General features: G+C 40.3%; 1 protein-coding gene across 6 annotated transcripts in view; it reads right to left on the bottom strand.

The window, feature by feature from the left end:
* Positions 1–27,062, bottom strand: part of Adk (adenosine kinase) — a 395,996-nt gene that overhangs the window by 330,614 nt on the left and 38,320 nt on the right. For all 6 annotated transcript variants that reach the window (NM_134079.4, XM_006518440.4, XM_006518441.3 and 3 more), the window contains exons 2-3: positions 25,515–25,589; positions 14,083–14,136 (exon numbers count right to left, since the gene is read on the bottom strand). In NM_134079.4, the coding sequence (NP_598840.1) occupies positions 14,083–14,136; positions 25,515–25,589 (129 nt within the window). The remainder of the gene's footprint in view (positions 1–14,082; positions 14,137–25,514; positions 25,590–27,062) is intronic.

The raw sequence follows: 27,062 nt of genomic DNA, 5'->3' as shown, positions 1-27,062 counted from the left end.
ATTTGTCTTTGGAATGTATGGTGGGATTACCCAGGTTTCATCTTAATGTTCTATTTCTTGTGCCTAGGTTCTCACATCTTAGCACGCACCACAATCATCTGCAGGGAGGGCTCTGCTTTAGAAAATATTAGCTACTCAGTCAAATTATTCCTTGAGAAAACTCTAATCTAGGTAATATCTGATGAGCCCTTTCTGAACTAACCCTTGGGCTATGTCCTCAAAAGCCCAGCAGTGGGAGAACTCTACCCTCATTAACACATATGTTTCCTCACTCCCAGCCATCATTTGAGGCTACCTTCCATAAGAAGCCGTCAGATCAGTGTGGTGTGGATCAGTCCAGTGTCATCGCCTCTTCCCTACCCTGATGCTGTCTCTTCACAATTCCCTTCTTCTAAGCCCGTTCCTCAGCTACAGCCCATTTGTCCTTTCTTGTAATCAGACCTAAGCCAGCTCTACATCAAGTTTATTTATCTCTTGTTGCAATGGCCCCGGAATAATGCCAGGTTTTATTGCTTCTTTTAAAAAGATTTATTTTTATTTCATATGTACATTTTGTCTACATATAAGCATGTGGGCCTGATGCCAGAAGAAGGTGCAGCATCCCCTGGAATGGAAATGACAGACATTCTGAAGTCACCAGTCGGGTTCTAGAAATTGAGAAGCAAATGATGGTCCATCCTTTCGTCTCAGCTCCAAACTTTATCTCTGTAACTCCTTCCATGGGTGTTTGGTTCCAGCCCGGGGATCCATCCCATAATCAGCCTCCAAATGCTGACACCATTGCATAGACTAGCAAGATTTTGCTGAAAGGACCCTGATATAGCTGTCTCTTGTGAGGCTATGCCAGGGCCTAGCAAACACAGAAGTGGATGCTCACAGTCAGCTATTGGATGGATCACAGGGCCCCCAATGGAGGAGCTAGAGATAGCACCCAAGGAGCTGAAGGGGTCTGCAACCCTATAGGTGGAACAACAATATGAACTAACCAGTACCCCCCCACCGCCCCCCAGAGCTCGTGCCTCTAGCTGCATATGTATCAGAAGATGGCCTAGTCAGACAGCAGTGGAAAGAGAGGCCCATTGGACTTTATATGCCTCAGTACAGGGGAACGCCAGGGCCAAGAAGTGGGAGTGGGTGGGTAGGGGAGTGGGGGGAGGGAGGGTATGGGGGACTTTTGGGATAGCATTGGAAATGTAAATGAAGAAAATACCTAATAAAAATTAAAAAAAAAAAAAAGAGGAGCAAATGCTCTTAACCACTAAGGCACCGCTCCAGCCCCAGTCTTACTGGTTTAACCAATGTCCAGCTCTGGTTTTCTCTGCACCGCATACCAGTAAGAAAGAAATACATCATAAACATAGCTGCGATGTTATAAAGAACCATGATTTTATACAGTACCTTTCAAAATAGAAGGATAAGGAGAAACAGGAAGGGAAAAGATAAATAAAAGCAACTTCCAGAATAGGGGGTGACCTTAGCTGTGACTCACAGCATTGAGAATATAGAACCTGAAGAGGCTACCTCCTGTAGGCAGGCAGGAACCTCAGTGGACCAACAGGGACATCAACCCACCCACAAACCTTTTGACCCAAAATTTATCCCGTCTACAAGAAATGCAGGATGGGGGGAGGGGGAGCAGAGACTGAGGGAATGGCCAGCCAATAACCCGCTTGAGAACCATCCCATGGGCAAGCACCAATCCCTGACACTATTAATGATACTCTGTTATGCTCACAGACAGGAGTCTAGCATGGCTGTCCTCTGAGAGGCTCCACCCAGCAGCTGTCTCAGAAAGATGTTGATACCCACAGCAAACAGTAGATGGAGCTTGGGGACTTTTATAGAAGAATAGGGGGAAGGATTTCAGGCCCCCAAAGGGGATAAGAACTCCTCAGGAAGACCAACAGTGTCAACTAACCTGGACCCCGTGACAGCCCAGGGGGTTCAGTACTCCCTAGTATGGTGATACATTTTTCTGAAAGTATTTCTTGACCCCAAACTTGCAGTTAACCTAATAAAATGCCTTGAGATTACTTAGAACTTGAGACTACTTAACCTGCTGTCCTGCTGTTTAACCTCCAAAAGCAGTGTTACAAACCTTGCAATGTCTTAGATTTCCCAAACAACATTTACAACCTATCCTTTAGTCGTGAGTTACAAACTCTTCCACACTCCCAGAATAATGTGTGTATGTAACTATGTCACGGTAATTGCCTACTGAAAGCAGCCACCTTGAAAGTTGAAAACAACCTTAAATGACAAATACCCTATAACTGTTGCAGGCAGCATGCAGATATAGGCTGATAGCGTGTGTGGTTCTAAGTGCTGTTCTAGGTCTCCTGGGAAGTGAAGTCTTCCCTGGTGAAACTCCCTTAAAAGTTTCTGTGATAAATCAATCCCTCCCCCATCTCTTTCCCACCCACCTCGTGCTTTCTGTGCTGTTCAATAAACAGAGAACAAAGTCCTTCTTCAGGGTCGGAGGGAAGACGCCAGCAGAGAATACCAATTTGAGCTTGCTCTTTGTCAAACTGGACCAACAGAAAGTTTCTTTACTTTCATTTCTTAATCTCTTATCAATATACCTTAGAGCTACAAATAAATACATGCACATGTACACACATGTGTACATATGTGGGTATATGATTATGTAAAGAATAAAATTATGCTGTAAAGATGTTGTATCTTCTCCTCAACCGTCAACCTCACTCCCAACAAGTGTTATGCCACTGAGCAGCACCCCAGCTCCTAATTACTCTAGTTTTAGGATTGGATTGTGCATCAAAATCATTATTTTCTACAGTCTTTACTATAAAAACATCAGAATTATATTGAATTGCCTGACAAATCCACCTATAGATGTAGACAATCTATACATATCTATATAGATAGATCGTAGAAATACACACATACACACACATTAAACCTTTAGATATACCTTTAGATAATACCTTAAGCTTTAGGAAAAATTTTTCTAAAATTCTCATAAATGATAGAACATAATTTTGTTAATTTAACTTTCATTTCAAGGAATACTTATTCCATAATCCATAAGCATTTAGGAATTTAAGCAACAAAATGCAGTACACAAAACTATGTAGAGTAGCCAGCATAATGGGATGTAATTAGTCATTAAGAAACTCAGTCTAATATTAGAGACTCTCAGAAAAATTACAGTATAGTAGGAACAAATTCATTAGGGCTGAATTGGGGAGGTAGAAGTGGCTAAATTTTTCTGAAAAGGGTGGGGGGTGACAGAAGAAAGCTGACTCCAGAGGCTATCACTGAAGGAGAAGGCAAGGTCCCAGTTAGCAACAACTTACAAGCCATGCTTGACACTGGACAATTACAGAACCACTAAAGCAATTTTGTTTGGTGGTGTTTGTCTGTCTTTGGCTGACATCAAACTCAAGACAGTCCTCCTGTTGGCATCAGGACCTCTGAAACCTGTGACATCACATAGGTGGGACCTGCAGACCCATTACCAAGGCAACAGCCACCATATCCCCAGAATCCACTTAGCTCACCTCCTACCTTTACTTGTGTTACATCATTACCCATATATATAAAGAAAGCCATACCCCATCTCTCTCTCTCTCTCTCTCTCTCTCTCTCTCTCTCTCTCTCTCTCTCTCTCTCTCTCTTCCCCCCTTCTCTTTTCTGCTGCCACCTTGCCCCTCTTACACGTGGAACTGTTTTGGCCTGGTGTGCTATGTTCCAACTCGAGCCACTATTCTAACATATCACCTCCTGCCTTGGTCTCACAAGTGAACTAGGCATGCTGAGCCACACCCATCTCTTCAAGTCTGTTAACATTATAGTCAACTGTGGGATGAATTCACCTTTCATAGAGGTGGACCATTAGGAGGGGACAGGACAAAGTGAACGGAAGGTTACTTAATAAGCAGAATGACAGAAGGGGCAGGACTGGAGGCAGGCAACCTTGGGTCCTACTGTTAACACCTCAGGAGGGAATCATCAAGGAATAAAGAACGAGTAGAGTCAGAGTTGGAGACATTCTGGATATTCAAGACATTTTATTCACTAAAAAGCATACTGAGTCAGGTATGCTAGTGAACACCTTTAACCTCAGCTCAGGGAGGGTGGTTGAGTTTAAGGAGAATCGGGCCTATTTACCAAGTTCCAGTCCTGCCAGGGACATACCCTGAGACCCAATCACCAAACATAAGTAAGAAAGCCTAAAAACAAAAGTATACTGAGCGCGTAAAGGTACAAAGACAGAGGGAACTTTACCTTTGGCTGGCTCCTGAGATGAGATGGAAGGAAACAAAATTACAGGACAACCTAGCTCTTCTAATGTAAAATCTGGCCAGAAACCAGATCAGGGAGGTCAAGAAACCTTCTGGGCTGGCTGTGGGGCAGCGTGCCTTTATCAGACTGTGGAGGCACACGTTTGTGGGTTCCAGGTCAGCCAGGGGCACACTGTGAGACCCTATCTCAAAACACAAAATTTTCAGGAACATCTCTGAATCTTTCTGTTTACTTTGTTTTGAAGACACAAGCTCCACTGTGTAGCTCTAGCCATCCTCGAATTCATTTGTAGATCAAGCTGGCCTTGAACTCACAGATCCACCTGCCTCTCTGCTTCCTGAGTGCAGGGATCAATGGGGTGTGCCACTATCACCAGCTTAAGAATCTTAAAACTAAAAAAAAAAAAAAAAAAAGGAAAGAAAGAAAGAAAGAAAAGAAAAAGAAGAAAAAAGAAATTACAAACCCTAAAGGAATTGGAATCACTAAGACACCCTAACAGGCCAAATATCAATAATGAAACTAGTTAGACAACTGACACATTTCCTTAGAGATGATGAGAGAGCAAAGCAGGAGAGGTTTACAATTGCTCTCAAGGCAGGAATGACTCACAGTGCCCTTGAGAAGCCATGCCTGGGAGGCTTCTATGGAAGGAGAAAACACCACTTCAAAGTGGTCGCCACAGACAGGAACATAAAGCTATATACCACTAGGTATTCTATTTCACAAGTGTTTTGCCAACCTGTATTCAAACTGAAAGCTCGTGATCAGAAAATAAAGATCAAAGTTCCTTCACCAAAAGAGCAACCCCCGGGTTCAGATGTTTTCACAGCACACATATTGAGCAATGACTAGCGTTAGGTAAAATGGCAAAGGCAGAGGGCACAGTGAGGTAGGTAGGGGTGGGGAGGTGCTTCCCTCGCATGTGGGAGGCACCGGATGGGATCCCTGGCACCAAGGCAGAAACGTTCTTGTTAATTATGATTGTCATACCTCAGGAGAGTCGTTAGTAAAATTAAAAGTATGGTACTTAACACTGTTTTTATCTGAAAATAGGCAGAAATGTGAGGAATATTTTCATTATAATAATGAAAATGGGAAGGTTTAAATTAGGCATTAAACAGTGCCTGATGCATAACTTAATTAATAGTTTTTACACCATTAAATATATGCAGGCCAGGGAGAAGGCTCGGGGGATAATGCACATGGTGCTGAAACTTGAGGACATGAGTAGATGTACACAACCCGCCCAAGGGTCAAGTGCATGCGGTGACCCATCTGCAACCCAACATGCACCACGCCCTGATTTATAAAGTTCTGAGAACCAGGCGTAGGGCCTCAAACACACTACACAAGTACTCTACCCACTGAGGCAAATCCCCAACCCATTTGTTTGCTCTGCAACTGACTCAGAAAGAACATGTGATACAGAGGACAATCACATTAGAAAGTTTGTCTGAGTAGTTTTTTAAAAGAAACACTCTCTTATTGTCACTAAATTCTCAACTATAATTACCTCTAGAGCTGCACTAGCCATTCGTCACCATGAAGGGTCCCAGCCTATAACAGAACACCAGGGATGAGAAACTCCAAACCATCCACACCGAAGACTGTGAGGCACTTGCAAGCAAAAGCTTCGTAAGAGTACTATATAACTCAAGACTTTTTAAACCTGAAAGATATGTTTTCACAGTATATTTTCATGATGGTTCCCCTCCCCCAATCTCTCCCAGATCCTCCTCCCCACCTCGACCTCCCAACACAAAAACAGAAAAATAAAAAGCAAAAGAATAATAGGACAAAAAAAAAAAAAGTACCAAAATAAAACAAAAGTCTACAAAAATACTACAGAGTTTATTTTGTGTTGGCTAAACACTCCTGGGCATAGGGCCTGCTGTGTAATGCAGTTGACACACCCAGTGACACTCCATAGGAGAGCTGCTTTCCCCTTTGTATCAAGTGTAAACAGCTTCTTGGTTATGGGTGAGAGCCTCTGTCCACACCCCTCATTGCCAGGACCCCATCTGTGTAGGCCTTGTGTATGTTGCACGGTCTCTTCAGTTTGTATGCACATCAGTACTGCTGTGTGTGTTCTCACTGCCTTTCTGCCTCCTCTTCAGCAGAGATGCCTGATCCTTGATGGAAGGAGTTTGGTGAAGACCTCTCATTTACCACTGAGTGTTGCAAAAGTCTCTCCTCCTCTGTTACTATCTAGTTGTGGATCTCCGTGTTAACTCCCATTTAATGCAGGAGGAAGTTCTCTGACAGGAGTTGAGCAAATCTCATGACTTTTGATAAAATAAGTATCTAAAAGGTTAATGCTCTCTTTTGCTACACACACACACAGAGAGAGAAAGAGAGGGGGAGAGAGAGAGAGAGAGAGAGAGCGAGCAAGCACTCAATCACTAAGCTATACTCAAAGTCCAGAGCAACATATTTAAAAAAAAAAAAAAACAAAAAAACAAAAATACCTGATTAGAGAAACCTAAAACTGTCTTTTAAAAGCTCAAACCAAAAGAGCAGTTACAGTAACTATATAAACTTAACTACCAACATGAAATACTTGCTAAAATTAGGAGCACTTAAAAACGAATTTGATTCAAATGTTGGAGAAAAATCAAGTCTTTTGCACTCTGCTAAGAAAGTATAAGGGAGCACATTTAGGTAGGCCTAAGTGCAACACGCATTTCATTCACTCAGGCGATACCTTAAATTTCTCACTAACACAAAGCAATTTCAAGAATAATACAAATTCATACATTATTGGGGGAACTTTGCTATGAGGAATGTTTTCACACATACTAACATTTTTTAAAAAAAGAACTGGGGTCCCATGGTCAAAATGTCACCCAGAGTGATTGGATATAAAAGAAAACTTCAAAAGAAGGTCCTGATCTCTTCTACATAAAACCTTGACGGCTTTGTTAAATTACTAGAAAGTCATGCTGCAGTCTTAACGGAGTTCCACAGAGGGAGCCAGAAGCAAAGAATAAAGCGATGATAAAGCAAACTTCCAATCACAGTCTGCTGGAAGTTATGGGTTTCCAGTCCATGATATGAGCTCAGAGTATCTTCTGACGGTCCATCTCAGTGATCAACCAACTCAAAATAGCACAGACAGTATGCTTGTGGTAGCACTCCACTTCCAAGAAGACACAAACTACAAACTCACTAACTACACTTACAACTAGTAGTGGTTTTGTTCAGTTTTGTCTCAATTACTTAAAAAGATGGCCCTCTGGAAGACATCATCTCTTCATTTTTTTGGAGAACAAGTCCACATAACCTAGCTTCAGTCTCAAAAATAATACATCCAAGCCGCAGTATACCCAAAGGTCCCTAGGAGATGCAGAAGGTGTACTTCACGCTTTAATATGGAGCCAGTACCCACTGATCACAATGGAGAGTTGGGGTAAGATGCCTATCACACAGATATTTTGAATTTTATCAGAAGCTTAGTTTGTTGTTTTGTGATAAATGATAATTTTTGTGTAAAAAAAGACTGTATGATCATCAGTTCAGTAATAATATTGATGATGACAATGGTAATGGCCGCAATTCTCCCTGCAAGAAGGGACGCACTTCATTTCTTATTCTAGATAGCATGCTACTTGAAGAAAAATCAAAGTTATTTCTCATACACAGTTAATTACATGGGGCTGCAGAAATGGTTCAGCAGTTTAGAGCACCGGCTGCTTCCCAATAGATCTGGGTTCAGTTCCCAACACCCACTTCACAACCAGTTCACCAGCTTCCAGGGGGTCTGATACACTCTTCTGGCCTCTACAAGCACTAGGCACATATGTGGTATACAGACATACATGCAGGCAAAACAGCAACACACATGAAATAAGTACCAATTTTGTTCAAATAAAAGAATAATTTTATGCTACTGGTACTAACACATGTTCCTTCTACTTGAGATAAAATAGAAGACTTTGTATGCATTTTCTGTATTCTGCATAGAGTACTAGTGTACACCCTAAGGAGCTTTTCAAAGACTAATTCAAACAACATAGAAAAGTTACTTTGTAAAGATTAAGACTACATAGAAAAACAGTTTGAAAAGTAATGATTCTGGGCCCTGCTGGGATGTAGTTCAGTATTTAGAGTGCTCGCCTGTATCCCTGAGGCTAGGATTGGTTCCCTCCACTGGAAACAAACACAGTGTATAAATAAATGTTTCCTACATGAAAGAGACTGGAACCTTAGCTTGAATTTCCCAATGGAAGTAACATGCATCAAATCAAAGAAGTAAGATGGAAGAAGTTGGACATGTTCTCGGGAAAGGAGACCCAAGGCAAGCAAGGACTTCAGTGATGAGGATTCTGATTAAAACTCTCAAGGAAATGAAAAATACACAATAGGCTTAATATACCATATAACACACAAAATTCAGAATATAACTCAATTAAACTATAAGTCTGACATTTCCTAAGCACAAAAGCTTTCTGTATTAATCTGACATAAACCTTTGAATTTTTGCCTCACCTTGGAAGAATTTTAAATATCTTCAAATTGAAAAAAGTCAGATATACACAATACCTAATCAGTTTTCGGCAACCCATTTGGTTGTAGGTCTAAGGTGATTTCTAAAATCACAAATTGGTCCTGTGATATTAATTTAGGCGGCAAGATACTGTGTGTGTTGTTCTCAGTCACTAAACCGAACACTAACCTTCTTTTAAAATGACTGTGCATGGAGAGTTGACTGTGGATAAGAACACTTGCTGCTCTTGCAGAGGATTGGGGTTTTGTTCCCAGTACCCACGTGGCAGCTCACAACCATCTGTAACTGCAGGGCCATCGAACCCAACATCTAGCCTCCACCGGAACCATGCACACGTGTGGTGAACATGCTAGCAAAACATTTATAAATACAAAGTAAAATCATCTTTAAAAATAAATAAATACAATAAAATTACTGTATGCTTTAGGAGCATTTTGGTGGAGCCAAAAAGAAGAAGGGGGTGGGGAGCTTAAGAGGGAAGCAGAAGAGCAGCCTCTGGCCCAGCACTGTGATGAATGCTGGTTTACCTGTGACAGGTCCCTTTACTCCTGTGTCTCCCACCCGATGTGTGACAAAATAGGTACTGGGCTTTGCCTTAGCATCTGTCTTTCAAAGTCAAACAAATAAACCTAAGCCCCTTGAAGAGAGATTGATTTTTCTCCCCCTGCTTTGTGGAGTATAGCAAAGTGGGAGGAAAATCAACTATCCAGTTTAGGCTATCTCTATAAAGTGGTATGAATAAGTTTTTGTTAATAACTTTAGCAATTATTAACTTTTCTTTCATGAATTTTCCTGATCACATCTCAACACTATTCACATTCCAAGCAATGTAAAATTTATATGTTTATAAATGAATATGTATATAAAAGTGGTTCTATCTTTTACCATTGCAGGTATGCTCAAATATAAGAAATCAAACTATTCTTAAGTCTCTATTTACAAATAAAGTTAGTATCTTTCACTTTTTTGATTCCTTTATTGAGATATGATAAGTATACAAAACTATACAGAATCTTTGAGCAGTACCTAGTATGAAGATATGACTTGGATATAAAATGCAGGTCCTCGGCCCCTGGCTTTTGTTAAAGGCTTTGTCCATAATGCAATGTTCACAAGGGACATTTCTGGATAAGGAAGGGATCATGGGAGCTCTGTCTTAATCTGTGGACTATCCTGCTAATGGATTAAGAATTTAACCGTGTTATTGAGAGGTGACACAAAGTAGGAAGATGGGAGGCCTCCCTGGTGGTGGTGTGTTCTTAAAAGGAATTACCTCATAGCTGCCTCTCTCCTTCCCTCTCTCTCACCTCTCTCCCTTTAAATCTCTCTGTTTGTGCTTGTTGGTCTCCCAGAACAGCACCCTGCCACCACACTGTTTTGCCACAGTCTCACAGTGATGAAGCCAGCCACCCCAGACTGACTGAAGTCTCTGAGTCCAAAATAAACCCTTTAAATGGGCTCCCAGGCCACGTTTTCACAGACGTGTTAATGTTCAAACACAGTAACTACCACAAGGGGAAAAAAACACTGAATCAAAGGGGCATTTTTCTTATTTTAAGCTATTCCATTTATAAAACTATGATTGTAATGGGGTAAAAACAAATCCATAGAAAACTAATAACCGGTTTCATTACGGGATTATTCACAGAGCCAAGCAGGAGCCCCACAGTTCTGGACTAATCACATCACAACTGTAATTGTTCCACTTGACTAACTTGAAACCATTCCCTAGAGCAGAGTATTCCGTGTATAGAAACAAGCAAAATCCTGCTCAGAAAAACAAATGTCACTGCTGACCGAATTTTTCCCTGTATGGCAAGCGGGTTTTCCAGGGTGTGGCTGGGGAGAATGCCCAAGAAGCATGATGACTGCTTATGGAATAGGATTCAGAGTCTAGAGACTAAGATGGTTTTTAATAAAAACATAATCATTTCACATAAAGCAATACCAACCATCAGTATATTAGAAGCTCTTGTATGCACTGAATCAGGTAAGTTGTATGTAAGTTAGCTAATGATAGTATTCAGTTTTTTTTATAATATCATGATATGTCAAGGTTATTTTGAATGTAAGAAATCAATAATAGTGTTTTATGAGAATGCATGCCTTATTAATTAGATAATTACATTTTAGGGATTTTTTTTGTTTTAGTGTATATGTATAGGTGTATGTGTGTGTCGGTAAGTACTTTACATGTGTCTGAGTGTTTGGTGTATATGTATTGGTGTGTGTGTGTCTGTAAGTACTTTACGTGTGTCTGAGTGCAAGTGCACGAGTACCACAGCACTTGTGGAGGTCAGAGGTCAAGCTCAGGTGCTGTCCATCTTGTATTGAGCAAGGTCTCTTTTGTGGTACACCACGTCCTGTCCCGCAGGCCTCGGGGAACTCTGCTATCTCTCTATCTTCCATCTCACTGCCAAAGCTCTGGGCTCCAGGCAGGCACTGACCTTGTGTTCCACGTGTTCCGGATTCACAGTCAGGTGCTCTTGCTCGCTTGGCAAGCTCTGTACTCACTAAGCTGTCTTCTCAGTCAAAATGTTGTTTTATATCTATATTTCAAAATTTTTAAATCCTTGGTCTTGAGCACAAAGAGATTTGGGTCATTCTTTTTAGTAGATATAAAATATTTGTTCGTATTTATAGGGCATAGTAAGATATAACAACTCAATCCATGCATACAATGTGTACCAATCAAACCAAGGTGAATAGCATTTTTACTTTCTCTGTGAGAATTGTAGATATTTAAATGTCAAAGACACAAATGACATTATTTGTAAACATTTCATGAAGAGCTGTTGATGAGTTTTTAATTTAAGATTCTATTCAAACTTAATTCAGATTTTTCATTAGTGTAGAGGTAAAAAAAAACAAAACAAAACAAAACCCTACATGACAAAAAACAGTAAAAGTAAGTCAGCCAACTGCCAATACTCACCAATACAGAACAGATAGACTACTCAGATAGACACGCCAGACTAAGGCTGGGCACGGTGGTGCATACCTTTCATCCCAGAACTTGGTAGAGGCAGGCGGATCTGTCAGTTTGGGGCCAGCCTGGTCTACAAAGCTAGTGCTAGTTCCTAGTCACCCAAGGCTATTACACGAAGAAACCCTGCCTCAAAAGCAAAACAAAACAAAAAAGGCCAAACTAATCAGCAATAAAAAAGGAATTAAATGGTACATGCCCCAGTAATGATCCATGTCAAACCAAACGGAATAGCCAGCACAGTAGCACGTGGCTATCATGCCAGCACTCCAGAGGCAGAAGCAGAGCTCTGTGGGTTCAAGACCAGTATGGTATGCAAAGGAAGTTCCAAGCCAGCCAGGGCTACATGGTAAAAGTCTATGCCAAAATAGGGGGACAGGGGAGAAAAGAGGAGGAGGAGGAAGAAGAGGGGGGAGAAATAGGAGAGCTTATTTTAAAAACTAAATCACACATATGATTTCCTTTACTCAAAATTCTAGCATAAGCACATTAAAACAGCAACAACAACAAAACCCTCTTAACTACTAAACCCTAGTAATTTGGGGGAAAGTATTCTGACATCTGAAACTTACTTTGAAACGAATCCAAAAATAAATAAATAAACAAATTAATGAATGGATTGGAGACAAAACCTGAAAGTGATAAATAAGTACAGTAAAATATAAATGATAAAGTCCCGATGGTGAGTGTGTGGGTGAATGTGTAGTATGTTTAATTTTTCCATAGTTATATTTTTATGTGTCAGGTAAGATTGTTAGAAACATTTTTCCATAATAAATTACAAAAAAATAAATCATTAGTCAAACTCTATACAAGGAGGTGAACTGTATCTTCTACAGCTAATAGACTTTTAAATAAACATTAAAACAAACTAAAATAGCAAATGATTAAACTGTAACATAGCAGGCAGTACATAGTGTGCATGTACTTGCATGTGCAAATAAAGTCTAGGTTAAGTAAATCAAGACAGATCTGAGTTAGATATGAAAATAAAATGGCTCCAGGGTGTGTGGGTCTCTTCTGTAACCCATCACCCCATAGCTCCAGGATATGTGGGTCTCTTCTGTAACCCATCATCCCATGGCTCCAGGGTGTGTGGGTCTCTTCTGTAAGCCATCATCCCAGCACTTGCAACCAGACCATTACTTTGAGCTCTAACTCTGCCTAGGCACATAGTTATACTTTGCCAGCTTGAACTACAAAGTAACAACTTTTCTCTACATAATTAAATAAAATATGTACACTAATAAAATTAGTATATCTAGTACGCTAAGAAACTTTTGAAGGAACTTTGGAAAATCAGTGTACTTATAAAGGTGATAGAAACCTAATTAATAGGCAAAGTACATAAAAAAATAGAAGCATATAAAAATTTTAAAGTTTCCCTCTTTAGATGATCCTAAAATACAAGTTTCAAACTTCCCAAGCCTATCATTTGTAACTAAAACACTGACAGTCCTTGTCAGATGGCAATCGTTTAATTACTACCTTCCACAAGAAAAATGTCAAAGATGTTCCAGCATTCTGTAAGTATTTCACAAAAGTAAAAAGATAGAACTCTAAAAGAAGTACATTAAAAAATTCAAAAGCATTCATATTTCAAGCTTCATGTTTGAAGTATTTTATTTTATACTAAACAATAGGTAGGTATTTGCTTTTGTATAAAGCTATATAAGACAGGAAACCATGTTTCTTCACCTTTAGCAAGTGCTAGAAAAAGCACCTGAATAAACTACAAATTTAATCATGAATCTCATGTTTATACCAGAGGGGCAAAAAAAAAAAAAAAAAAATGAAATGATGTGTTTCCAAACATACATCTTAATCTGGAAAATCAAATACAATGGGACATGTTTCAGTGGGTATCACAGACAATTACCCCTGGGGTTTACTTGATATAGCACAAACTATATAGTGCAAATTATCCTAATCCCACTATGATTACAGCCATAGTGTTACATATATATTAATTATATATAAATAAGATGCATATGATTTATATATATATGATATGTATAAAAATGATATATACAATTTTTACTTCAAGTGACTTGAACAACATCTGCTTCGAAGAGTGAAGTGTGTACAAGAAAAGGCTAAGCTGGGCATGGTGGCGCACGCCTTTAATCCCAGCACTCGGGAGACAGAGGCAGGCGGATTTCTGAGTTGGAGGCTAGCCTGGTCTACAGAATGAGTTCCAGGACAGCCAGGGCTACACAGAGAAACCCTGTCTCGAAACACCAAAAAAAAAAAAAAAAAAAGAAGAAGAAGAAGAAGAAGAAGAAAAAGAAGAAGAAGAAGAAAAGGCTAATTAACTTACAGTTCCTTGTGCTTGTCTTCAGCCAAGATCTGGTCATTTGGTTTCAGAGAATACCTGCAACACATTAAGAACACACTGGTCAGATAAACATGCAAACATACTTGCCTTAATTAGACATTTGATTATAGGTTCTCCAATCAAATTGAAGTGCACAGCCTGCTGAGTTCTTTCAAATGAGCACTTACAACACTGTTACACGTCTCTGACTTAATCGACAAAGCACCACCAACTTTGCCAGGTAGGGAAGAAACCAGACAATGTCATTAAAATGAGTATTCTGGAATAAATATTTATTCATAGCTGCTTATAAAAATGTATCGAGAAAAACCGTTTGACACAGTCATGCTGAAATTAAGTGTCGACTGTTCCCCAACACTTTGTTAAATACTCAGGTAAACACGATGCCTCTGAGAAAAAGACCCACAATGAGTGTAGTAATCTCACTACTTAATAAGCCCTTCTCACATGTGATACTTTCCTCATTGCTATGGCAAAAATACCTGTCCAGAACAACTTAAGGAAGGGTTTACTTTGGCCCATGATGTGAGGAAGTTCATCGTGTTGAGGATAGCATGGCACAGGAGTGTGAGGCTGCTAGTAACATTGCATCCACAGACAGGACACAGGGTGACACATGCTTATGCTCAGACAACTCCCTCCTTTTTATGTGGTACAGGTCCTCAAACCATAGGATGCTTCCCACCACATTCAGGTTGGGACATCTCACTCAATTCTCTCATGACCCAGATGACTAGAAGTGAGCCCACCTAACTGCACGAAGCCCTAGGTTTGATGCCCAGCACTGGAGGTTAGGGGAGGTGGGAAGCAAGAGCCTTAAGTAGCTTTTCAAAGTATATCTCCCAGAATTTCCTGTCTCTGATATCTGTAGTCAGCTAGCCTGGTGGCTTCTCAGTTTTGCTTTCAGTACTACCCAAGAGCTTAATCAAATAATCTGCTGACATGCAACTGTTGATGACAGTGTTCAAATAACTGGCACTGCTGAAAATTCTCTCTCAATCCAACAAGCAATGGGGACACGCTGGTCAGGTAGCACAATTAACTGTACTGGGAAAGACGTAAAGTCTTGTGAACACTTGTAATCTTAGCAGTAAGGAGGCAGAAGCAGGTCTACGTGTGCAAAGTTAGCAAGATGCTGTCTTTTGTAAGTTTGAGGAGAAAAGTTAGGCTTGGACACTTGGCCAGATACTCAACCCCTGGTACCGCATATACACACAGCAAAGCAGAACACTACCTCAGTGAAGCAATGAATATTATTTATCCACAAGAGTAAGCCAGTTGAACAAAAGCTTTAGAAACAGTTTCCTCATCTCATGTAAAAGCTGTGTTTCTGATCACCATATTTCTTTTATTTAATTATTCACAATCTAATGCATTTGTGTGCTTTACTGTGTGTGGAACAGAATCTAATGATAGAGAAGCTTCAGAATTAGATTTACATATAGATTTTTACTGCAGAAACATAGGGTGATCAATATTCATGAAATATGTTAATATGCAGAATGAACTACACAAGGATAAAAGTACACAGGATTTAAAAGCAAAAGGAACACAAAGCTTTAACAAGGAAAAGAGGCTGGCGCTTCTGGATTTTTGTAGATTGTTATATAGATTCACCATAATTAGGATTCACAAAAAAAGTGATTCATTAGTTTTATTCAGTTACAAAGATCAAAATATTAATGTGTGTGAGAGCATCTGTTTATCAATTCATGTTTATGGACTATAAACATCTAAAAGTCTGAAGTAGCTGTGTGGGACATTCACAAAGTACAAGACACATCATACAAAAGGTTTTTAGTCAGTGCCTCTTTCCTTCTGTGCTAAGAGAGAAACTTTCTTGTCTCTTAGGCCTCACAATTCAGCAAGCAAAAAAGGAAGATGAAGTTATATGATGTATAACATTGGCAGTGGCATGAAAGGAAATACTGTTTCCTCTTTATATGATGAGGAAAAAAAGCAGTTTTTATCTGTTCCTCTACTGTCGTGGCCCCTTCTCATCTCGCCTCATGACTTTCCTCATAAACAACATTATCTTCTAAGCCGTCAAAGTAAGAACTTGAAAAGAACCAAAGGGGACCGGAAGAAAGGACCCACACTGGACAAGCAGCAGGCAGAAAGTCGCCTGTTTTGATCAAACTGCTAAGTGAGGCTCAGCCTGCTGAGTCGCCCTGGTCCTCACCACTGAGTGGGAAACACCAAGGGAATGTGCTCTTGGCAGAGGTTAGCCAAAGCTTTGCAGCAGTCTCTCTGCTGTGTTCCCTTCTCTGGCCTGACGCCTACCAGTTTTCTAGCTGATCTGAAAACTTTCTCCATCCTCATCTTGCCTGATTTTATCTTTCTTCTACAACTTGACAATTCACGATGCTTCCTAGGAGACTGTCTGATAATGTATTCTGTCTGTAGTTTACATAAAACAAAAGAGAGAGAGAGAGAGAGAGAGAGAGAAAGAGAGAGAGAGAGAGAAAGAGAGAGAGAGAGAGAGAGAGAGAAAGAGAGAGAGGTTGATTGACTGACTAGAAACGGAGGAAGGGCAAAAGTATTAACCATTATAACAATTTGCAGACAGCTGCTCAGCCAACATTCAGGAGGCTTATAAAGAAACAGAGCAAGAGTGAATCACACAGCTAAGATGAAAACATCAGCCAAAAGTTACAGGATTTATGAAGTAGTGTTTTAGCTTCTCGTCAGCAAAGCAGATATGAAATAAAATTAGAGAATCTGAAAGAACAGAGTTCAACTAGATTTTAAGCCTGAATATATAAAGCCTGTAGTGTTCTATTCTTCAGGATCTTTCAGAATGTGTCACTGCTGGGCTCTTGGCCACATCTACAAACTGGCCCGTTACACTTCCCATTGCTTTTCTATCAATGGTTTGTTCTGGCTTCTCTTCCCACCACTCCACTGTGATCTACCTAGCTGGGGTCACCAGTGGTATTCTACTGTCAAGTAAAATGAACTCTGTTAAGGCTTATTTCACTATGTTTCTAGTGCGTCTGGTATAAATAACAAGCTCTTGTCATAAACTCATATATCCCTTGGGTTTGCATGACTATCTCCTGCTAATAAGCTCAGTATTTCTCCTTCCTTAGCCTCCTTCCATAACTACTTTTGGTGAGCATTTTTAGAAGACATTTATTTAAATTTTTGAAGGTAGATCTGAGAAACAAAACTATGACAGAGCTCTTCACAGGGCAATTTATAAATAAAATACCAATAGCGGCATGGGTGTCTCTGCAGCAAAAGCATCCCAAGTATCCCCACAACAACAGTAAAGTCACAGCAGTGAGCAATAACCCACATTCATAAGTAAGGAGGTCAAAAGCACCTATCGGTAAGGTTAATAATTGTATAGACTAGGCTATTGTGACTTTAGTGAGTTGAAGTACTAGTACTATGAAAGACAATCTGAGACTCTGATGGCATTTATCAAAATCTCCATGGGATAGGAGGGTAGAGTAGACTCAAGATGGCTCAGCAGGTTCAGTCACTTGTCACCAAGCCTGTGAATAGGAGCCCACATGGCAAACAGAAAGAATCAACACCTGATACAGCTTTCTCCTTCTCCATCCATTCCCCACCCCAACCCCTTTCTCTCTCTCTCTCTCTCTCTCTCTCTCTCTCTCTCTCTCTCTCTCTCTCTCTCTCCCACCCCCCCTCTCTCTCACACACACACAATCCATGAGCTAGGCATGGTGGCACATACCTGTAATCTCAGCACTCTGAAAGCTGAGGCAGGAGGATCACTAATTAAAGCCAGCCTGGACAATTTAATGAGTCCTAGTCTCAACCACAACATCATCTTTATGTGTTACTACTTCATGTACAACAACCCAAAGAACTGAGATCTGGAAAAATGCTATGTCGTACAAACAAGCCATCTCTCTCCCCCTTCCCTGAGGACGGCCAGTGGTTTTACACACCTGCACATGCTTAGATGTAAGGTGAATGCTGTAACATGACACTTCTGGAGCAAATAACAAACTACAAATCTCTAAAGTTCCTTTGTAACTTAATCCCAGTGCTGGAAACGATATGAAGATGAATGCACTGAACGCTGCATTTAAGAAAAATAATGCTAACAATTTACACTAGTGGACAACAGTTCTGTAGCCACACTGAGCCAGCGCCTGCCTGGTCCTGCTCAGCCTTCTCTCCATCTCTGGATAATGGACCAAATCCATATTCCTACATTCCCTACAAGAGAATGTGCTCCAGGCCATCAGCAAGACATGTCTCAGATCCACCCGTGCATTGTGCGCACCACAGAGAGGCACTTCCTGAGGGAGTGGGTGGACAGCACAGGGACGAAAACACCGCCTGCCACTCGTAAAGCTAAACCAGAAGGAAATGCCAAGGAAGGAAAGCAGCTCATTAGGAGGCGGAGAAAAACAGAGATGAGCTGTCCAGTGGGGAGGGAAAGAACCAACTGAAAGGCACTTTCTCTTTTTTCCCTGTATTTTCCCTTTTATTGAAAATGGACTCTTTTCTCATACTAGAGTCCATTTCAAGCTTCCACTAAGTGTACTAAATCTTCCAATGAAAATTCACCAAGTGCTCTGACTTTTCCTGAAAGTCATGAACACATAAACATACAAATACTGTCTACAATTTTCAGATCCACCTGGAGCAAGAATGTCCACGTTTTTTAAAACAAACAGCAGAGACTAGTTTTGAGGTTGACAATGACTAGACAAAGTGAAACACCTAGTTTTTCTGACAGAAGCAGAAGGAATATAAGAGTCTATACGGAGAGGGCAGCACATGGCTCTGTGATCAGGTCACTTGCCAACAAGCCAGATGACCTGAGTTCAATCCCAAAGACGTACAGGTAGAAAGAGAACCTACTCCGCAAGTTGTCCTCTGATCTCCATGTGCACTCTATGACATGCACACAAGCAAGCACAGAGGCACACACACAGTAAGTAAATAACAAATAAATAAAATGCCTTTGCTTCTTTTTTTTGAGGCAGGGTGTTGTTATGTAGCCCTGACTGTCTTGGAACTTGCTCTGTAGGCCAGAGTGGCCTTGAACTCAGAGATGCCTCTGCCTCCAGAGCCTTTTGTGTGTGTTGTCTCAGCAGAAGAGCACTTGCCTGGCATGTGAAGGCTCTTGGTTCAACACTCACTCCTGCAAAACTAAGGCTATCATCTCTAATACTCCAATGTCTAATAATTTTACCATTTAATGATTTGTAACCCTGGAGACATCTCTGTATTAGCAAGTATCTTTCACAAGTTCTTCAGAATGCAGCTCTTGTTGTTCAATTTTTTTTTAAAGATTTATGTATGTGAGTACACTGTAGCTGTCTTCAGACACACAAGAAGAGGGCATCAAATCCAATTACAGATGGTTGTGAGCCACCATGTGGTTGCTGGGAATTGAACTCAGGACCTCTGCAAGAGCAGTCAGTGCTCTTAACCTCTGAGCCACCTCTCCAGCCTTGTTCAATTCTTATTTTGTGAAGAATGTTTGTACCACACTATGAGTTAAGGCACAGATAGATGTAGGACATGAGTAAGTAATTTGTAAGGAGAGATGTATTGGGTGTTATTTGGGAAGGGAGGGGTGTTTGTTTGGCTGGCTTGTTCTAGTTTGTCCCAATGTAGACGAGGCTGGCCTTAAATTATGACTTTTAGTATTCCTGACCTACTGAAATTAGAAACATACCCCACCAAATCTTCTTGTATTTTTCACATTTTCACTTGTGATCTTTAAATCTCAGTACTTGTACTTGAGGGGTAGCTATGCTCTCCAAATTTTGTAAGTACCTCATCCATTTGAAAGGGTAGCTAGCGTTCGGCTTGCCATTACAGTTGAGATTTTACTTTTCAAGTAATAACAAGCTTTTTCCTCCCTACCACATTAAGCAGCTTCATAACTTTCATAACCTATCACAGACGTTTTTCTGCATTTGAGAGGGGACCTTGCATACTGTAACTCATGGTCCTTCTGCCGTGGTAACAGTTTGTTACTCTGCTTTAAGGATTCACTCAGCCTCATGGAGGGGCTGTAATTACAGGCGTATGCCTATTACATTATCACAGCTTTTTCACAAGATAACAATAAGCATCTCCAATATAGTCTTAAGTAACACAGTAAGGAATTATATTTGCTTCTCTGAAACCTAATGTGTACCAGTAATGGGTTTCCAGAAAAATTGAGCCAACAGGGCATATATGCATGTTCATATACAGATATATGAGAGAGGATTTACTGCAAGAATAGATTGCTGTGACTATGGAGATAAAGAAGTTCCACTGTCTAAGAGACCAGTAGTCTTTCTTTGTTATCCGCAAGCTCGGGCTGATCTGGGGTGATGGGTCACAATGACAGACAGATCTTCCCATCCAGTCCACTCACAGATTCACACCCTATCTCTGGAAACACTGTATACATCACATCAAATGAAGATTTTTCTGGAGAGATTTCAAGTTTGTTCCACCTGCCCGGATTGAAAAGTCTACAAAAGGCTGAAAAAATACTTCTGCTGCTCACACAGCTTGTCAGAACCCAAACCAACCTCCCCGTGAGAATCACACTTTGGACATTCTGTCTCTCCAGAATAAAAACTGAGATTTTAATCTTTTAGGACTGTCCTCTGGGGAATTTTTAGACTTCAGGAATTTTAGACTGAGAGCTTTGATCACTGGATACGCCCTTAGGAGGCAAAGGCAGACAAATAGGTCTCTATGAGTTTGAGGCCAGCCTCAGAGAGGCCGTGTTGAAAAAAAAAAAAAAACCAACTTTTCTCTTTTAGGATTTCAGAGTTGTCCTTTATGAGTACCGTAAGTACCAGTAGAATAAATCCCACAGAAAGTGTGCATCCATGAGGGAAAGCACACAATTTTGTAACAGCACCTAAGCTGCCATCTGGGGTGTGGTGTGGTTGATAGCAGGGACAATCACCTCAGTTTGACCCAAAGCCCTGAACAAATCAAGCACAGTGGTATGTTTGTAACCCCGGCACTCGGGAGGCTGACGTAGGAAGATGGCAAGAGTTTGAGGTGAGCCTGGGCTATAGAGCAATTTCCAGTTCTGCCTGGGGCAGAGATAAGACTGGCCTTGGAAAAGAAAATAATTAACTAACCCAAGGAGAGTGACATAGTAACAATAAAAAAATCTAAACCCTACAGAAGTTAGAGTCTCAAAAGCTCAAGGCCAACCAACCTTTAGACTAGCTAAGCATGTATACCAAGACTTAGCAGAAGAGACAGACAGACAAACAGCCTCTTTTTGTTGTTTTGTTGTTGTTGGTTGGGTTTGTTTGTTTGTTTGTTTGTTTGTTTTTTCAAAACAGAGCTTCTTTGAGCAGCCCTAGCTGTCCTGGAACTATCTATGTAGACCAAACTGTCCCTCCTTGAACTCACAGATATCCACCTGCCTCTGTCTCCCTAGTGCTGGGATTAAAGGTATGTGCCTCCACTACCTGACTGGAGATAGAACTTAATGGTTAAGCATTTGTCTAGTGTGTGAGACCTTAGATTAGCAGTCTTAAAACTAAAATTCTCACTTGACATTCAAATTTTTTTCACCCTCAAACCTACTATATACCCATTTATAATATTTTTTATTTATACAAATGATTCATTTATAAATTAATTATATTGATTTTGTAGTGAACTTTGCAATCAACTTTAAATAAACACTAAACAGCATATTTCATGCATGCTTTTTCTACCCACCAACTTCCCAGACAAAATGACTTACATCTATGAGAACATACACAATTCTTCAACTAGTCTAACTAACAAGGTATTTTTACTTCTAATTATGTTGCTTTTTCCCAATGGCCATTCCGTTAGTTCCCTCCTTCCTCTGTTGTGACTTTTATCTACTATGGATACCTTACATGATCCTTCCCTCCCACCCATTAATACCTGCCCTCCTTCACCCTCCATGAGACCAAGGCTCATCTGATGGTGTGCACACATTGCACGGCTCTCCACATGAGCACGCTGTCTCTGCTGTATGGCACAGAAATCTTTCCAGGAGCCTGCTTTTTTTTTTTTTAAGTCGGAAAAAAGCCTATTAATCTTCAGCTCTGATATTTTGACAAATTGGATATATCAAAGCTGATTAACTTAACTCTGTTCTTACTTTCAGTTAAGAATCCTTATTTTGTTCTTATTTCAGAGAAAAACTACCTTTGTAATAATAAATAATGAGGATATTTCAAAAACTTTAATGCAAGCAGATAACTACTCCACTTATTTTTTTAATTATATTTTTTAACTACAACAATGTTTGTTGTATTCTGAAAACATGTCAATTCTAGGCAAACTAGCAACTTTCCAGTTCAAGAGCTGAGGTGTTGGGGGCTGGGAAGATAGCACAGTGGTTAGACACTTGCTCTGCGAACCTAAATTCAGATCCCCAGCACCCCCATAAAAGACAAGCACAGAAGTGCACATCAATAGGAACAGCACAGGGAGGTGAGAGAGGTGGACTCTAGGGACTTGTTAGCTGACCCAGCTACCTAAAATGGAAGTGCCGGATTCTGTGAGACTGAGCAGAGTAAGTAGAGAGCAAAGAGAAAGACGCCCACTGTGAACCTCGGCCGTCCACATATACATACACACTAAATAGTTTTTGACACCTGAAAAATTGAAAACCTAATCAAGAAGAAAATCATTAAGCTTGTCTTTTTAAAAGTCAATCAATACAATTTAATACAATAATTAAAATGAACAAGTTCTGAAGCAAATACACATATTTCTCTAACCTACTAATTAGTATTCTACTAATACTTGGATGAAAAGGAACAGAGCAATCTGCTGGCTAGTTTTTGTCAGCTTTATACAAACTACCATTGTGTGGGAAGAGGAAGCATCTACTGAGAAAGTGCCTCCATCGGGGATAAGCCAGATAGAGACAGAGACAAAGACAGGCACAGAGACAAGTGGAGAGACAGATAGAGATCAGAAGACGGCATGGAAGAGTGAGCTTTCTCCTTTGATCATGTAAAGGGCAGGGACTGAACGCACAAAGTCAAGCTTGGTGACTTCGTGACAAATGTATTTACCTGAGGAGCCATCTCCCTGACCCTAGTTTTGCTTTTTAGCTATAAAAACTTTTTTTTATTAAATATTTTCTTTATTTACTTTTCAAATGTTATCCCCTTTTCTGGTTTCCCCTCTGAAACTCCCCTCCCCCTGCTCCCCAACCCACCCACTCTCACTTCCTGGCTCTTGCATTCTCCTATACTGGTGCATAGAGCCTTCACGGACCAAGGGACTCTCCTCCCATTGATGACCCACAAGGCCATCCTCTGCTGCATATGCAGCTGGAGCCATGAGTCCCTCTATGTGTTTTCTTTGGTTGGTGGTTTAGTCCCAGGGAGCTCTGAGGGTACTGGTTAGTTCATATTGTTGTTCCTCCTATGGGGCTGCAAACCCCTTCAGCTCTTTGGATCCTTTCTCTAGCTCCTCAATTGGGGACCCTGTACTCTGTCCAAAGGCTGGCTGACAGCATCCACTTCTGTATTTGTCAGGCACTGGCAAAGCCTCTCAGGAGACAGCTATATCAGGCTCCTGTCAGCAAGCACTTGTTGGCATCCACAATAGTGTCTGGGTTTGGTGGTTGTATAAGGGATGGATCCCCAGATGGGGCAGTCTCTAGATGGTCATTCCTTCAGTCTCTGCTCCACACTTTGTCTCTGTAACTCCTTCCATGGGTATTTTGTCCCCCCTTCTAAGAAGGATTGAAGTATCCACACTTTGGTCTTCCTTCATGTGTTTTGTGAATTGTATCTTGGGTATTTTGATCTTCTGGGCTAATATCCACTTATCAGAGAGTGCATATCATGTGTGTTCTTTTGTGATTGCGTTACCTTACTCAGGATGATGGAAATCAGTTTGGCGGTTCCTCAGAAAATTGGACATAGTACTACCTGAGGACCCAGCAATACCACTCCTGGGCATATACTCAGAAGATGCTCCAACATGTAATAAAGACACATGCTCCACTATGTTCACAGCAGCCTTATTTATAATAGCCAGAATCTGGAAAGAACCCAGATGTCCCTCAACAGAGGAATGGATACAGAAAATGTGGTACATTTACACAATGGAGTACTACTCAGCTATTAAAAACAATGAATTTACGTAAAAACTTCTTAAAGCTTCAAAATCAGCAGTTCTCAACCTATAGATCTCAACCCCTTCAGTGCTACATAACAATTATCCTGCATATCAGATATTTACATTATAATTCATAACAGTGGCAAACGTATAAATGAGGGTCCTCGTAACATGAAGAACTGTATTAAAGGGTCCCAGCATAGGAAGGGTGAGAACCACTGTTCTAAATACTAGATGTCAAATCATTACGTGACTTGTTTCCATCCTGACGGTTGGCTTGATTTTGTGCGTGTGTGTATGTGCGCGCGTGCACGCACTCACACACATGCGTTGTGTATCCTCATTTATGTGTGCTGGTACTGAACCCAGAAACTTACACATGCTAAGCAGGCACCCTACTATACAGCTACATCCCTAGACCTCAATCTCTACACAGTGTAGAAGAAAGTTTCATATTTTTGATAAGGCCCATCTTCTTTTCTCTTATTGCTTGTGCTTTTACTAATATTGAATTTAATAATCGTAAAACCTAGACAACAATTTACACCTGGTTTTTCTAAGGTTTTTACAGTTTGAGTTCTTGAGTCAGGGCTTTGCTCCATTTTGAGTTAATTTGTTTATACGGTATAAAGTAAGAACTCCGCATCACTGTCTTGCCTATGGAAATGCAGTTATCTGAGCACTATTTTTGTTTTGTGTTGCTTCTTCTTGTTTGTCTGTTTCCAGACATTTTCTCATGTAACTCAGGGGGCCTCAAACCTATTTTGTAGAAGGCTTGCCTCAAACTTGCAATGATCCTCCTGACCCTGTCTTCTGAGGGCCTGGATTACAGGCATGTAATCCCATACCTATTATATAATAAATTTTAACTGAAAAAAATATTAGGAATAAACAAAATATATTTTCAAAAAGATACTGTGGTAATTAATTACTCAATAAATAACAGGCAACTAAAAAAATTTCAATTGCTTGATTTTCCCTCCAACTGAGGGTGATATATGGTTTTATTTTCAGAGATTTTATTTTCAGAGATTTTATTATCAGATGTTTTGTTATTGATAAGGTTTTTTTGCATTAGGTACCCATTTATTGTATGTGTATGAGTATGTGCATATGTACATGTCATACACGTGTGTGTGGAAGTCAGAGGATAATTTGCAAGAATTACTTTTCTCCTTCTACCATGGAGCTCTCAGAGATCAAGCTTCGGTTGTCAGCCTGGGTGGGGAGTGCCCTTACCCACTGAGCAATCCTACCAGCACAATCCCACAGTTTAATCACTTCACTTCAGAGATGTTTGATGTTGTATATATGAAGCGTTTAATACTTACTTATCAAGGAAATCTTTGTCTACTACAGCAGAGATGTCAAGAAGAGGATTCCCCATTCCAAATAGCACATTTTCACTAAAAAAGAAAAAGAAAAAGAGAGGGTTAGTTAGAAAATGCAAATATGAAAATAAATATATCTTTACTTGAACATAAGCCTAACATGCTAGTTTGATTAAACCTTTGATTTGCCAGTTGCACATCAGACAGTATTTTAGAGATAACACAAAGATGTTACTGGGCTGGCAGTGGCTAAGAGCACAGGTTGCTCATACAAAGGCCCTGGGTTTGGTTCCCAGCACACACACAGTGGATCACAACCACAGATAGCTCCAGTCCCTGGGGTCCAACATCTTCAACTGGCCACAGGCACTGAATGCATATGGTGGACATATTATCCATACAGGCAAAACATCATACACATAGAAAAAGAGATTCTTAAGACAAATGAAATAAACCTGAAACATAATAAGAGAGGGAAATGATCTTGTTATTCTTGACATAATATTAAATTACCAATGCTTTTTATGTCAAGTTGATAGAAGCTGGAATCATTTGGGAAGGACGCGTATCTAAAATGGTCTAAGTGACTGATTGTGTGGGAGTGCCCAGCTCACTGTGGGCAGTGCCACCAGGGCTGGTAGCCCTGGGTGCTATAAGAAAGCACCTGAGCAAGCCACGAGGAGCAAGTCAGTAAGCTGTACCCCTCCATAGCATCTCATTAGTTCCTACACCAAGTTCCTTCAATGAGGGACTGTGATCAGGACATGTAAGACGAAATAAACCCTTTCCTCCCCAAGTTATTTGTGGTTGTAGTATTTTATCACAGTGACAGAAACCCCAAGACAAACATTAATCCAAATAACATCTTAAGGAATAAAAACGCTATTCTAGTTACAAAAAAGAATGGTAAATGCCAAGGTTGAGTTTAGGGGACAGCATGGACAAAAAAGGACAGCACAGTAATGATTCTTTGTAGTGAACTGAGTATAGTACCAACTGTGGGGACAGACAAACCTGGACATGAGAAAACTTTATGTTATCACTACCAGCTAAATGTAAAAGAAAAAAAGCAAAGACAAAAGGTGGTAAAAATCCTATAGTCAAATTTGGAGTACTCTACTAACATTGATTTCCTGGATTTGCAAAACAGCATGGTTATGCAAAATGCATCATTGGCAACAACCGAGTGACTCATGTTCTGGGTCACTCTTTTCTTTTGCAATTTCTTAAAAGCCATAAAACATTTAAAAAGATAAAATTCCATTGCATAGGAGAGATAGCTTAGCAGTTACAACTCTTCTGCCAGTGCACCAGGGTTCAACTCCCAGCTCCACATGGCGGCTCACAACCATGAGTAACTCATAAATGTGGTGCACAGATATACATGCAAGCAAAACATCGATACATATAAAATAAATAAAAAAATTTAAAGTTTTACTATGTATATCATAACATTTACAGGAAGATGAATATAGCTGGAAACTATATTATGCAAAGTAACTGAGATTCAAAAAGAAAATACTGCATGTTTTCCCCTCTCATAGAGAC

Source organism: Mus musculus, chromosome 14 (assembly GCF_000001635.26).
Source record: "Mus musculus strain C57BL/6J chromosome 14, GRCm38.p6 C57BL/6J".
In the NCBI taxonomy this organism is placed as follows: Eukaryota; Metazoa; Chordata; class Mammalia; order Rodentia; family Muridae; genus Mus; species Mus musculus.
Note: the sequence above shows the minus strand (reverse complement) of the source record. Positions and strands in the feature narration are given on the sequence as shown.